The sequence below is a fragment of the Coregonus clupeaformis genome, chromosome 10 (assembly GCF_020615455.1).
Source record: "Coregonus clupeaformis isolate EN_2021a chromosome 10, ASM2061545v1, whole genome shotgun sequence".
In the NCBI taxonomy this organism is placed as follows: Eukaryota; Metazoa; Chordata; class Actinopteri; order Salmoniformes; family Salmonidae; genus Coregonus; species Coregonus clupeaformis.
In genome coordinates this window covers 44,134,971-44,148,953 of record NC_059201.1, presented here as the reverse complement: position 1 = coordinate 44,148,953, position 13,983 = coordinate 44,134,971, and the positions used below count along the sequence as shown (strand labels likewise).

At 42.7% G+C, this 13,983-nt stretch overlaps 1 protein-coding gene across 3 annotated transcripts; it reads left to right on the top strand.

The window, feature by feature from the left end:
* Positions 1 to 208: 208 nt before the first annotated feature.
* LOC121575059 (sodium- and chloride-dependent GABA transporter 2) lies at positions 209 to 13,753 on the top strand. 3 transcript variants are annotated; one of them, XM_041887870.1, is made up of 15 exons: positions 209 to 405; positions 5,336 to 5,544; positions 6,141 to 6,275; positions 7,471 to 7,611; positions 7,951 to 8,041; positions 8,182 to 8,314; positions 8,428 to 8,562; positions 8,960 to 9,063; positions 9,798 to 9,922; positions 10,107 to 10,219; positions 10,396 to 10,533; positions 10,880 to 10,982; positions 11,981 to 12,081; positions 12,493 to 12,663; positions 13,327 to 13,753. In XM_041887870.1, exons 2-15 carry the CDS (start codon positions 5,340 to 5,342, stop codon positions 13,486 to 13,488), a joined length of 1,857 nt encoding a protein of 618 aa, XP_041743804.1. In that variant the 5' UTR covers positions 209 to 405; positions 5,336 to 5,339; the 3' UTR covers positions 13,489 to 13,753. The 3 variants fall into 3 exon arrangements, with proteins under 3 accessions (XP_041743804.1, XP_041743806.1, XP_041743805.1); XM_041887872.1 differs by lacking the exon at positions 209 to 405 and adding an exon at positions 415 to 820; XM_041887871.1 differs by lacking the exon at positions 209 to 405 and adding an exon at positions 1,503 to 1,537.
* Positions 13,754 to 13,983: the final 230 nt, after the last annotated feature.

Genomic DNA, 13,983 nt, shown 5'->3' with positions numbered 1-13,983 from the left:
CAAGTTCTGTCACTCCTCTATCCTCCATCCACTGTAAAGTTATAATGCAGAGAGTTAATTTGTTCACATTCCACAAATCCATGCCCCTTCAGCATTCAAAAGAAGCCCGCCTGCTGTTGCCGCTTTCACAGAGCAAATCCCCTCCTCTTCCCCTCACTGAAGGAGCCAGTGTTGCCTTGACTCAATAGCTCCGCCTCAAACACACAGATGCATGAACACCGACACACACACACACACTCCAAACTCTCCACATGGGTTCACTCATTGTTAGTTCTGGAAAGGGCATTTGACAGGGAGAAACGCAGGTTCTAGATTTGCTTCTAATGAAAGGGACCAGAACAAGTCTTCTTTAATGGAGAAGTAGACTACTACAACAGACTAAAGAACTACAACTTCCTCCTTAAGGTACTTTCTCTTTCTCTCTCTCTCTCGCGCACGCTCTCTATTCACCTCTCTTTCTATCAGGAAACCTTTTACTTAGACTGTTTATCACTGTTTGTATTTGAAATCTAGCAGACTTGGCAGGCGGGGGCTGTGATAACACCTAGACATCTCCCTAGTTGTATAAAGAGACAGAGACAGACATGGGGCTTCAGTCAGTGGTAGCTCTCTCTCGCTCTCTCTCTTTTTCTCGCTCTCTCTCTATCTGCAGTCTGTCACACTTGTTGTAGCTGCAGAATGTAGGCCAAAGGTTACAGACTGGAGGCTCAGCAGTGCCAGTGAGAGCAGCAGTGTCTTCCTGTTTTGTGCAACTGTACAGCATGTATAAGTCCTCTTATCGCATGCTTTGGATTTGAAAACAGAATGACTGGTTCTTGAGGTAGATATTATTTTCATAATTCATGCTACAAATCTTAAGAGAAAAAAAAGAAACACTACAGTATGTTAAAATATTAGACACAGAGACTACTCAGAAATGAACAGTGAACATAGAAAATCGAATGTATTTATAAAGCCCTTTTTACATCAGCAGACGTCACAAAGTGCTATACAGAAACCCAGCCTAAAACCACAAACAGCAAGCAATGCAGATGTAGCAGCACGGTGGCTAGGAAAAACTCCCTAGAAAGGCAGGAACCTAGGAAGAAACCTAGAGAGGAACCAGGCTCTGAGGGGTGGCCAGTCCTCTTCTGGCTGTGCCGGGTGGAGATTACAAGAGTACATGGCCATTAAGGCCAGAACGTTCTTCAAGATGTTCAAACATTCATAAATAATAATCATAGTGGTTGTAGAGGGTGCAACAGGTCATCACCTCAGGAGTAAATGTCAGTTGTTTTTTCATAGCCGAGCATTCAGAGGTCGAGACAGCAGGTGCGGTAGAGAGAGAGAGAGAGAGGGGGGAGGGAGAGAGAGAGATAGAGAGAGAAATAGCGAGAGAGAGAGAGAGAGAGAGAGAGAGAGAGAGAGAGAGAGAGAGAGAGTGAACAGGTCAGGGTTCCATAGTCGCAGGCAGAACAGTTGAACTGGAGCCGCAGCATGACAAGGTGGACTGGGGACGGGGACAGCCAGGAGTCATCAGGCCAAGTGAAGACTGGAGGTCAGCATGATGAACAAAACTACCCAATAATCCATGTAGCCTAATTCACACACACAATCAAACATGTTTTTTCTTGTATACTGAGTATATCATGTACAATTCTAATTTACATGCTTTGTTTAACTGATTGAATATTTTTCTTATATTTGTGGTGTGGTTTTCGTATAAGCCATTTTGGGCTTCCAACCTCACCTGCACACTATTTTGACCAATTCTATCTGTACTGTTTTGTCTTTTACTTCTTTTCTTTGGTGCAAATAAATAAAACCTAAAGGCCAGGTAGTCCCGAGGCATGGTCCTAGGGCTCAGATCCTCTGAGAGAGAGAGAGAGAGAGAGAGAGAGAGAGAGAGAGAGAGAGAGAGAGAGAGAGAGAGAGAGAGAGAGAGAGAGAGGGGGGACAATTATATGGAGCATACTTAAGTTCACACAGGACACTAGATAAGACAGGAGAATTTCACCAGATAAGACTGACCCTAGCCCCCCGGCACATAGACTATTGCAGCATAGATACTGGAGGCTGAGACAGGGGGAGGTCGGGGGACACTGTGGCCCTGTCTGACGATACCCCCAGACAGGGCCAACCAGGCAGGATATAACCCCACCCACTTTGCCAAAGCACAGCCCCCACACCGCTAGTGGGATTTCAATAGACCACCAACTTACTACCCTGAGATAAGGCTGAGTATAGCCCAAAAATCTGACCTGAAAAAGATATCTATGTTGCAATTAACGTTCATATTTAGCTGTAGTAACACTCTATATTTATCTTATTGTGCCCATAAATTGTTACATCTTCTCTATCGACTCTGTCATTCATTTAAAACAGGCTGTACTGTATTGAACCAAGCAATATTAGATTATCAAAGATATACAGTCAGTACCTACTCTTAGTATCACAAACCGTACCCTGGCTCTGGCGGGTTGTCTTCTGGGTGTCTAGTAGTGTCACAGTAGTTTCCTCCTCTGATGCATGCCCAGGAAGTTCCTCATACTTTAAATAGTAAAGGCAAAGGTAACTTTTCAGAACACATTGTCCTAGCAACAGACCTTACGGTTGTGCTTCTTATAACTGTATAAGTTCTGGGTGTTCATTTTCAGAAATCACCATAATGGTAGTAGCAGCAGCAGCACATATTTTCCACTATATGTGTCCCACTCCTACAGGGATACTAGGCAAGGACACAAAGGCAACATTGATGACAGAATTACACTAGTCCCACCAAGCAGTGCTGATCCCCTCCTACTCTAATGCAACAAGACTGGTGCCACAGTGTGGAATTTGAACATTCATACAGTACAGTCAGAACGTATTCAGACCCCTTGACTTTTTCACATTTTGTTACGTTACAGCCTTATTCTAAAATGGATTAAATCGTTTTTTCCCCCTCATCAATCTACACACAATACCCCATAATGAAAAAGCAAAAACAGGTTATTAGAAATTGTTGCAAATGTATTGAAAAAAATGGAAATATCACATTTACACAAGTATTCAGACCCTTTACTCAGTACTTTGTTGAAGCACCTTTTGCAGCGATTACAGCCTTCTGCACACCTGTATTTCGGGAGTTTCTCCCATTCTTCTCTGCAGATCCTCTCATGCTCTGTCATGTTGGATGGGGAGCGTCGCTGCACAGCTATTTTCAGGTCTCTCAAGAGATGTTTGATCGGGTTCAAGTCCGGGCTCTGGCTGGGCCACTCAAGGACATTCAGAGACTTGTCCCGAAGCCACTCCTGCATTGTCTTGGCTGTGTGCTTAGTGTTGTTGTCCTGTTGGAAGGTGAACCTTTGCCCCAGTCTGAGGTCCTGAGCGCTCTGGAGCAGGTTTTCATCAAGGATCTCTCTGTACTTTGCTCCGTTCATCTTTCCCTCGATCCTGACTAGTCTCCCAGTCCCTACCGCTGAAAAACATCCCCACAGCATGATGCTGCCACCACCATGCTTCACTGTAGGGATGGTGCCAGGTTTCCTCCAGATGTGACGCTTGGCATTCAGGCCAAAGAGTTCAATCTTGGTTTCATCAGACCAGAGAATCTTGTTTCTCATGATCTGAGAATACTTTAGGTGCCTTTTGGCAAACTCCAAGCAGGCTGTCATGTGCCTTTTACTGAGGAGTGGCGTCCGTCTGGCCACTATACCATAAAGGCCTGATTGGTGGAGTGTTGCAGAGATGGTTGTCCTTCAGGAAGGTTCTCCCATCTCCACAGAGGAACTCTGGAGCTCTGTCAGAGTGACCATTGGGTTCTTGGTCATCTCCCTGACCAAGGTCCTTCTCCCCCAATTTCTCAGTTTGGCCGGGCGGCCAGCTCTAGGAAGAGTCTTGGTGTTTCCAAACTATGTTCTTGGGGACCTTCAATGCTGCAGAAATTTTTTGGTACCCTTCCCCAGATCTTTGCCTCGACACAATCCTGTCTCGGAGCTCTACGGACAATTCCTTCGACCTCATGGCTTGGTTTTATATCTGAAATGCACTGTTATCTGTTGGACCTTATATAGACAGGTGTGTTCCTTTCCAAATCATGTCCAATCAATTGAATTTACCACAGTTGGACTCCAATCAAGTTGTAGAAACATCTCAAGAATGATCAATGGAAACAGGATGCACCTGAGTTAAATTTCGAGTCTCATAGCAAAGGGTCTGAATACTTATGTAAATAAGGTATTTCTGTTTAAAAATATATATATATATAAATTAGCAGAAATGTAAAAAAATCTGTTTTCACTTTGTCATTATGGGGTATTATGTGTAGATTGATGAGGAAATTTTTTATTTGAATTAATTTTAGAATAAGGCACCAACATAACATAATGTGTGAAAAAGGAAAGGGGTCTAAGTACGCTCCGAATGCACTGTACACATTGCCAAGCAGTGAGATGCCGCCCTGGCTCTTCACAATACCAGATTCAATTGGAATCTCACCGCTTGTGTGGCCAATGCCAAATATATTGGCTATTCCCAGATAATTAGGCTACTCCCGATACTCAGGCTACTCCTAGAATAGACCCTAGTATGGATCAGCGTACAGGAACCGTGACTTTTTTCAGGATCAATAAAGAATACAAATCTATGTGTTCTCATAATGTCTTGTGTAGTTCAGTTGGTAGAGCATGGCACTTGAAATGCCAGGGTTGTGGGGTCGATTCCCACAGGGGAACAGTACAAAAATATATGTATTCACTACTGTAAGTTGCTCTGGATAAGAGTGTCTGTTAAATTACTAAAAATAAGACACAATACAACAGTTGATTCCACTGTTATAAGTCAACATTGCTGTAATTTACCTTCAGAACAGTATATTTTAACAGTGCCCCACTAATTTCCATTGAAAGGAGGGGTTTTTACGCACATCCAAAGTAATAACAGGAGCTGGACAAAAGGAAAATCCAATTTATTGAATAAAAGGGGCTCATGTTTTGCTGCACTGGACCTTCCCTTTTTCCTCCTATTTAATTTTTCTTGACAGGTCATATGTAGCTGGTCATATGTAGCTGGTCATAAGTAGCTGGTCAGATGTAGCTGGTCATATGTAGCTGGTCATATGCACTCTAGCTGGTCGTATGTAGCTGGTCATATGTAGAAGGTTATATGTACTGTAGCTGGTCATATATAGCTGTTCATATGTAGAAGGTCATATGTAGCTGGTCATATGTAGCAGTCATATGTAGCTGTTTGCTGTGTGTCACTGTTCACTACATAAAAACCAACTGCTTTGTCCATATACTGGCTTCATAGCATACAGACTATGTTAGATAAATGTGTGTTGACTGCATAAAGCCTTTGTCTTTGTCTCCCTCAGTGTCATGGCGAAGCATAATGATCCCGAATTGAGGTTCAATAAGTTTGCCCAGCAGGAGATGGGTCTGGTCCAGCCTGTCCCTGTGCCAAGCACCCAGACCAGGGGACAGTGGTCCAGCAAGCTGGAGTTCCTCCTGGCTGTGGCCGGACAGATCATAGGCCTGGGGAATGTATGGAGGTTCCCATATCTGTGCTACAAAAATGGAGGAGGTGAGTATCACATCACATCTTTACATGGTCATACATTTAAACACACATTAAATGTATGGTGAGGTGAGTCTTTGGCTTTTACATCATCAATGCAAAATAGCTAGTCACTTCATATAACTTCATTGTGGTGGAGACAGTACAGAATTGTTATTTTCATATCTTAGGCTAATATTGAAATCACACAATGGCAAGAAGGTAATGGAACAATCATTAAGAGATGTGTAAACATGGCTTGATATAAGCATATCTGTGGTTGTTATAATATTATAGGGATATTGACACAATAGGGCTAGATGTTATCTGGCAGGCACTATCATAAAAACAACAGTGCGTGCCTGGGTGCACAGAAGGCACCAAAACCTTCTAAGTGCTTCCAGAATCTCTATACTGATATGCACATCACTACTTTGCAATGTTTTTTTTACGCTCATTTCTAAATATGCTATGTAGAACAAACATGCCTCTCTGTTGAGATGATTGAGATGGCTTCGGGGATACATTTTTGTTTTGTGAAACCACATTCACGTAAAGTGAAACATGAAGTTATGGTCTTGGGCCATATGTTTACTTGTGGTTTAACTTGTCTTGTTCTTAAGGGGTGTTCTTCATCCCTTATGTGCTCTTCCTGTTCACCTGTGGCATTCCACTCTTCCTCCTGGAGACCTCCCTGGGCCAGTACACCACGCAGGGCAGCATCACCTGCTGGAGGAAGATCTGCCCCCTGTTTGAAGGTAAATACCAGGGCTCATATTCATAAAGCGTCATTGCGTAAGACTGCTGATCTAGAATAAGGTCCCCTCTGTCCATAAGCTTAGTCATTATGATCTAAAAGGCTAATCTGATCTAAGATCAGCCATCCTACTCTGGTATGCTTTATGAATGCGGCCACGGGGTCTTGTTGTACGTATTGCATCCATATTAGGAATTCAGTTGTCAGAGTTTGCCTGACCATTGATATCATTTACTTCCTAATATGGATGCCATATTGGTGAAATAGACATGAGTGCCTGATAGCTAGAAGGAAGAAAGGCTATAGCCTTCAGATAAGTGAAGATTTCCTAGTACTGTAAACTGTGCCCAAAGAAAAGACAACATTCAGAGGGACTGTAGACCAAACTTTGTCTGTTTGTTCTATTTGTACTCAGGAAAACTCCTTGCTGCAATATCCAAACTTGAGAAAGTAGCGTTGTAATCCAAAACAATGTCAATACAATTTAAATTGGTATTCAGCACATAAACTCAAGGTTTCTGTCTGGAGCCTTTGTCAAGAATGTGCTGGTTGAGGTTGACATTTATCCATATAGGCACAGTACATGCATGCTTTTCCTTCTGTAAATGATATTGCACTATTGTATTTGTAAAAGTAAATCCACCATGATTTTAATCACATTGCTTTACCAGTTTGAAATAATATAAGGATACATTCTATATTGCTTGTAATGGCACTCTGGGGATGACTGGTCTGTTTCTGACCTGATGTAACTTCAAAAATGGAAAAGGGATCAAAGTAACAAGACACTTCATTCAAGTTATTGGATGAATCTTGGATTAAACATCAACATTATTACACAGGCTCACACTAATGCATGAGCTATTACATGATAGAGTAAGTGATTGTCCTTCCTGTGACATGACACGTGCATTCAGGACACTTGTCCTGTGTTCAAACACTCACGTCTATCTTGTTGCAATGGCACAATAACTTATTAATCAGGGCTGGTGACTTTGAAAGGAGTCTAATCCACATCAAAGATATACACAGTTACAGAAGAAGCATTTATTTTCCGAACATTTACATCTCCATATTTGTCCGTAAAATCTTCTTCTTCTTCTTCTTCTTCTTCTTCTTCTTCTTCTTCTTCTTCTTCTTCTTCTTCTTCTTCTTCTTCTTCTTCTTCTTCTTCTCCTCTTCCTCCTCCTCCTCAGGACTGGGTTATGGTAGTCAGGTGGTGGTTCTATATTCCAGCATCTACTACATCATCATCCTAGCGTGGGCCTTCTTCTACCTCTTCTCCTCATTCAGCTCTGAGCTCCCCTGGGCTAGATGTAGAAACAGCTGGAACACAGGTACGTACTTCAGTCCAGCCAGTCTGCTTGTGCTATCATACCAACTGCTTGTCAATCATTGTCATGCCAAACCTGTTTGGATTGACAAGGACAGAAATGGAGTTGGCATTGCCAAGAGCACAAACAGATCTGGGATCAGGTTGTTGATGGTGACGTACCTTTGTCATGCTCAAATGATAGATAGTATCTTACATTTATGGACACCACTTCAAACTGAGATATTCCGTTTTTGACAAGTGATTTGATTAATGTAAAAAAAAAAAAAAATGTCTCCTTATCCAGGAAAGATTCAGAGAGTTCTGAGACTTGCTTGTTATTGTGTAATTTCCTCCTAACCAGCAACCTGCATGGAGTTTGACAGAAGAGTAGTGGGACATCTAAACTGGACAGTAGCAGGAAACGCAACATCGCCAGTGAGAGAGTTCTGGGAGTGAGTATACAAAATCGTTCCAATTGATCAACTCCTTATTAAGTCCTTACAGATGGAAATAATGGCTATGTGCCTTAGGAGGCGCTGAGAGAATGGTGAAAAGCAAGTGGTGGGATTGTAACTGAAAATATGATTTTCAGGAGAAGAGTTTTGAATCTAACAGACAGTCCAGACAAGCTAGGCAATGTTCGCTGGGAGCTGGCTCTGTGTCTTCTACTGTCATGGATTCTCTGTTACTTCTGTGTCTGGAAAGGAGTGAAGTCTACTGGGAAGGTAAGGTGGGATCTCTGCCATTCAGCCTGATGACACCATTAATACTGTAGAGTTGTTAGGATGAGCCAAAGACTGAGGGAATGTAATGCTGGTCTGGTCCCCCCTCCCCTCAGGTGGTCTACATCACTGCCACCTTCCCCTATTTGATGCTGGTGGTGTTGCTAGTCCGTGGACTCACACTGCCGGGGGCAATAGATGGTATCAAGTTCTACCTCTACCCAGACCCAGCCCGCCTCGCTGACCCACAGGTAGGAACACACTTCAATGTATAATTTGAGTTCAGGTGTAACAAAAACCATTCGTACATACTGTAGTGATTCGTGGGGGACAAATGGTAACATCTCTGCCTGTGTTTGAACCCTGGTCTACATGACCAAGGGCAGCAACCATAACCACTGGGCCAAGACACTTAACTCCCTTGGAGGAACAGTTTGCGATCTTAAGAACATCAGATTTGTTACAATATCAATACCTGATAACAATAAGAGGAATCTGAATTTCAAAGCAAATGCATTTCCTGTTGACCTATTATAAGGTCAAAATTGGTACCATTTGAATTCGCCTCTGATACCCTGGGATGAGACTAGTGTATCGAAACTCTGAAACTATGAAGACTATTGTGTCTCTCTCTGGTGTGTCTCACAGGTGTGGATGGATGCTGGAACACAAATCTTCTACTCCTATGCTATCTGCATCGGCTGTCTGACTGCTCTTGGCAGCTACAACAAGTATGACAACAACTGTTACAAGTGAGTGGAAGAATGAAGTACACTGACAGTAAATGTGCCTTGCTAGATCAAATGTGCAGGCAGAACGTTTTCTCTTGCCTGCAAAAACATCCCCTGTGCACATAATTATTGGGTTGGGTAGTCCCCTGTAGCTCAGTTGGTAGAGCATGGTGCTTGCAACACCAGGGTTGTGGGTTTGTTTCCCACGGGGGGCCAGTATGAAAATGTATGCACTCAATAACTGTAAATTGCTCTGGACAAGAGTGTCTGCTAAATGACTGAAATGGTAGGGTGTCTGGAAAGATTGATGATGTCGTGTCGCGTCGGCTGCCGGTGGCTATTGCTGTCAAACAAAGAAGTCCGCTTAAGCTGTACCTTGATTAGAAGTCTTTATTCATTATCACAAGCTTACAGCATAAGTTTACAGACTCGCGAGGTCTGGAGAGCAGTGTCCTCCAATTCTAATGGCTGCTCTGACTTTCTTCTTCGTTTAACCCCTACTTATAAACAATGCAAAAAGATGCTCCCTCTTCTGGCCAATCACCAGTCTCCCCTGTCTACAACACACTTCCTGTCTGTTGTATGTGGCGTTACACTAAAACATTCCCTCTTGATACTAAAATCAACATTCTTTCAGTTCCACTTAAAAAACATTTAACACCATCATAATCTCAATACACTACAATGATCTCCATATTGTAATTCATTTGGATGCCTTTGTGTTGTGACTAACAGGGAAGTTAATCTATTTTTAGGGACTGTGTGTACCTGTGCCTTTTGAACAGCGGAACCAGCTTTGTGGCTGGCTTTGCTATCTTCTCTGTACTGGGCTTCATGGCTTATGAACAAGGGACAGACATCTCAACCGTGGCCGAATCAGGTAAGTGTTGCAGCAGTGAGATATGAATTAATTAATTAATAAATGAATGAATAAACAAATGAACAAATGAACAAACCCTTTTATGTTCTGCTTTGTTACAAGACAGGTGTCTTAGCATCTAACTATTCCCTCTTCCCTGCCCCTGAGAGTTCAGTAATGAGTTTACCTGTGTTGCTGCACACAGGTCCTGGCCTGGCGTTCATCGCCTACCCTCGTGCCGTGGCCATGATGCCAGTACCCCAACTCTGGGCCATCTTCTTCTTCATCATGATCATCCTACTGGGGTTAGACAGTGAGGTGTGTTAGAGTGGCCCTGAAGGCCTATGAAATATTTGCTTAGTGACGGATAATTACATAACTTACAATAGATGCTACAATCATCACTAAACTCAATGGACGTGAAGCTGTGAAGGAGTAGCTAGTATTTCAAAGAAGAGAATTTCCACTAAACTTCCCCATCATCTCTTCTTCAGTTTGTAGGTCTGGAGGCTTTGATAACAGCTATCTCAGACATGTATCCCTCCTTCTTCCTGGTTGGCCATCGGCGTAAAATCCTCCTCATCATCATCAGTGTGGGTAGCTTCTTCATCGGCCTGGTCATGGTCACAGAGGTGAGAGGTCATTTGAAGTCATCATTCTATAAGGATATAGGATATAAAATATAGAATTTCAAGGCCATCGTTATTAGATCAATCATGACAGTAACCAGATATATGATTGATAATCTACCTCTCAAGTAATCTGTTTCAACATATCCCTGTGTTTCAACATACCCCCCTTAAGGGAACATAACTCGTTCCGCAGAATTGTTCCGTAAGCGATTGGACCGCTGGACACACTTACGATCATTGTCTGAGTGTTTTGTACACTATGGAGTTAGATTATAGTCTTATTGTTGTGCTCAGTGAGACTGTACTTTATACTTTCTTTCTCTTTCTTCCCCTCCTCTATTTGCAGGGTGGCCTGTATATCTTCCAGCTGTTTGATTACTATGCCTGCAGTGGGATGACTCTCCTTCTCTTCGCTATACTACAGTCAGTGTGTATCAGCTGGGTTTATGGTGAGTTAGCCCTGCCTGCTCCCAGTGCAGTTTCTAGGTATATTAGAGGCCGCTTAGGGCCGCAAGCACTTTTTTTCAAAGTTAGTCGGGGTCTCAACTTACTGTTAGTTAAGATGGTAGAATACACAACGTGACATTTTTAAATGTGCTAGTGCATCCGCAGTTTTCCTCTTGTTATGTCAGTCACTGACAGTCACCCAATTAGCCCATATCAGCTAATATGTTATAGATTGCAAGGTAAGTTAGTCTAGCCAGCTATCTAAACCTTGTATTATATTACAAACATTTATGAAGGCGTTTTAATGTAAGTTATTGTAAAGTGTTACCGCTATCATTGTAGGACATCATAGTAAAAGACGGTCAGTGCTATCTGGAATCCTTGGGACGTCCCTACCTTAAACCCTAACCTTAACCCCTACCCTTACCCTAACCATGAGCCTTACCTTAACCCTAACCATTTTAAATGTCAACTTCAATGGGGTAGGAACGTCCCAAGGATCCCGGATAGCAAGGAGCGGTAAAAGACCCTGCATGGACCCATTCCATCAATCACAGATAATCAATCACAGAAACCCTAATTGCAGGTCAGCTTCCCTCAGGATGTTTCTGTTCGAGGTGTTTATGGCGTTATCCAAGCTGTTCCTCTGGCAGACATTGTCACTTTGGACATTGATGTGAAACGACACCTCGTGACCTTGGGACTATAAGGTTCTATCTGACATGTTGGTCAAAAATGTGTTATTCTCATGGAGTTGCTTTTTAGGTGGTCCTAAAATATGTCAAGGACCGAGTTTGGGAAACCCTGCCTTAGAGATCTTGTCCAGGTTTCCTAATCTGCAATTGTTTGAACCTGTCTGTAACTTGGTGGTTTGAGAATGTTTACCTGGGTATTTGACAGACCAACTGGGTTTTTGACAGGGTATTTGACAGACCAACTGACCAAACCCTTTTCTTGACTGCTGTGATTTTGAGTTCCTGTTGATATGCTTACTCCACAGGTGCAGACCGTCTGTACGATAATATAGAGGACATGATCGGTTATCGACCATTACCCCTCATTAAGTACTGTTTGAAGTATGTTACTCCAGTCATCTGCACTGTAAGTTTGACTTCTTTACACCCCACTCTCAACAGCAAATTAATTTGTTATTTTTCCAATTATAGTTATAGTAAACATGATGTTGATGTCACAGTAATACAAGTGATTTACAGACAACCAAAAGTTAATAAGTTGACAATACAGAGAAATAGAAATCAAATGGTGTCTATGTGTAACCTATGTAATGTAGATCATCCTAACTTTATGTTCATTATAAATGCTTCACCAGAAGCCTGACCTAAATGTACTGGAGAAACCATAACCTTGTTCTTGACCTTATCTTGTTCATCTCTGTCCTCACTCAACCCTCACTGTTACCCTACTATGTTATAATTAGTACAATGCTATCGGAAAAGACAATGTGTTCTTCAATGTTTATTATACAACCTCCTACCATATCTTTTGTTCTAGGCTACATTAGTCTTCTCCTTGATCAAGTTTACCCCGCTGAAGTTCAACAACACCTTTCAGTATCCTTGGTGGGGTTACGCCATTGGCTGGTGGTTCACTCTCTCCTCCACACTCATGGTTCCGCTATGGATGGTGTACATCGTGAGCATCACTCCTGGTACACTGCGACAGGTAAATAGTGACATCATTTATTACGTTTCTATAGAGTTTCACAGTGCTTGACTTGGGCAGGAGCTGAGTACCAGCACCTAAAATGTTCAACTGCTTGAGATCCTGTTCCTCTTATAGAATATTAGCTCAAAAGTCTTGTGGAGCTCCTGCACCTAAATGTAAACAGTACCGGCACACAACATGAGTACCGGCACCTGTTTCAGCCCAAGTCAAGCACTGGAGTTTCATAACAGAAAAGCATCTTAAAGTGCTCCAAAAGCAACAACAAAAATAGCAATATATCATGGGTAGCCTAACTATTGCTAGCTACGTAGGTCGACCGATAGAGGCTAAGTCTTTGAGTACATCCTCCAAAGATGGAGCGATGGTCATGAGAGGCCATGGTTAATTTCTCACTATCAATTCCAAACTTCAGATCTTTTAAAAGGTGGCAGATACCACTTTTGTTGTTATCGCTAGTTATGTCTCTATTTATACAATGATCAGAACCATAACCCAAACCCCATTTACTCCCCATTACACACTGATGGTGTTGTTTCTTCTACCAACTAAGAAAAGAAGACAAACAAACAATGCTCTGCAAACATCACCAGTTATTGTACGTCTCATCCCTTTGGTGGTCTCTCTTTGAAATGCTCCTCTGTCCTCTCTCTTATTCCTCAGAGACTGTCCATCCTCACCACGCCCTCAGAGGATCTCCCCATGACCAAGGCCCAGAAGAAGGCCCTCCTGGCCAAGCAGTCAGAGCAGGACAGACCCCTGGGGGACATGGAGATACCAGCCTGGGGCAACAACCTCCTTGACAGAGACACTGGCCCCCTGTAGACTCTCTCGCTCAGCCACCATCTCTACAGGACTAGAGATAAGCAGGTCCAGCAAGTCTCTCACTCTCCCAAAGGTCCTGACATAAACAATACATATACTTTCCGTTGTGTAACAGAGGCTTATGTGACCCTTCACTTGGTCTGAGTGGATTAGAAAAGTATACTACAGAATATAATCCACCCCATGCCTTTTTATAATAAAAAAATTATATGCCATTTAGCAGACGCTTTTATCCAAAGCGACTTACAGTCATGCGTGCATACATTTTTTTTTTGTGTATGGGTGGTCCCGGGGATCGAACCCACTACCTTAGCGTTACAAGCGCCGTGCTCTACCAGCTGAGCTACAGAGGACCTTTTACTTGGGAGGGCATTGTGGGCAAGTGTTTCCAAAACACACACTACTTCCTGTATGTAGAGCTGATGAGACGTAGAGGCACTGGATCTGGGAAAGTCTTGATGTGGAAAGAGAGATGGGCCATTCTGTTTGGTCCAG

Excerpts from the sequence above, each read along its gene's own strand:
- LOC121575059 (XM_041887870.1), top strand. The coding sequence starts at position 5,340 with ATGGCGAAGCATAATGATCCCGAATTGAGGTTCAATAAGTTTGCCCAG. Across the intron at positions 9,064-9,797 it reads TATGACAACAACTGTTACAA|GGACTGTGTGTACCTGTGCC; the intron begins GTGAGTGGAAGA and ends ATCTATTTTTAG. Across the intron at positions 9,923-10,106 it reads CTCAACCGTGGCCGAATCAG|GTCCTGGCCTGGCGTTCATC; the intron begins GTAAGTGTTGCA and ends TGCTGCACACAG.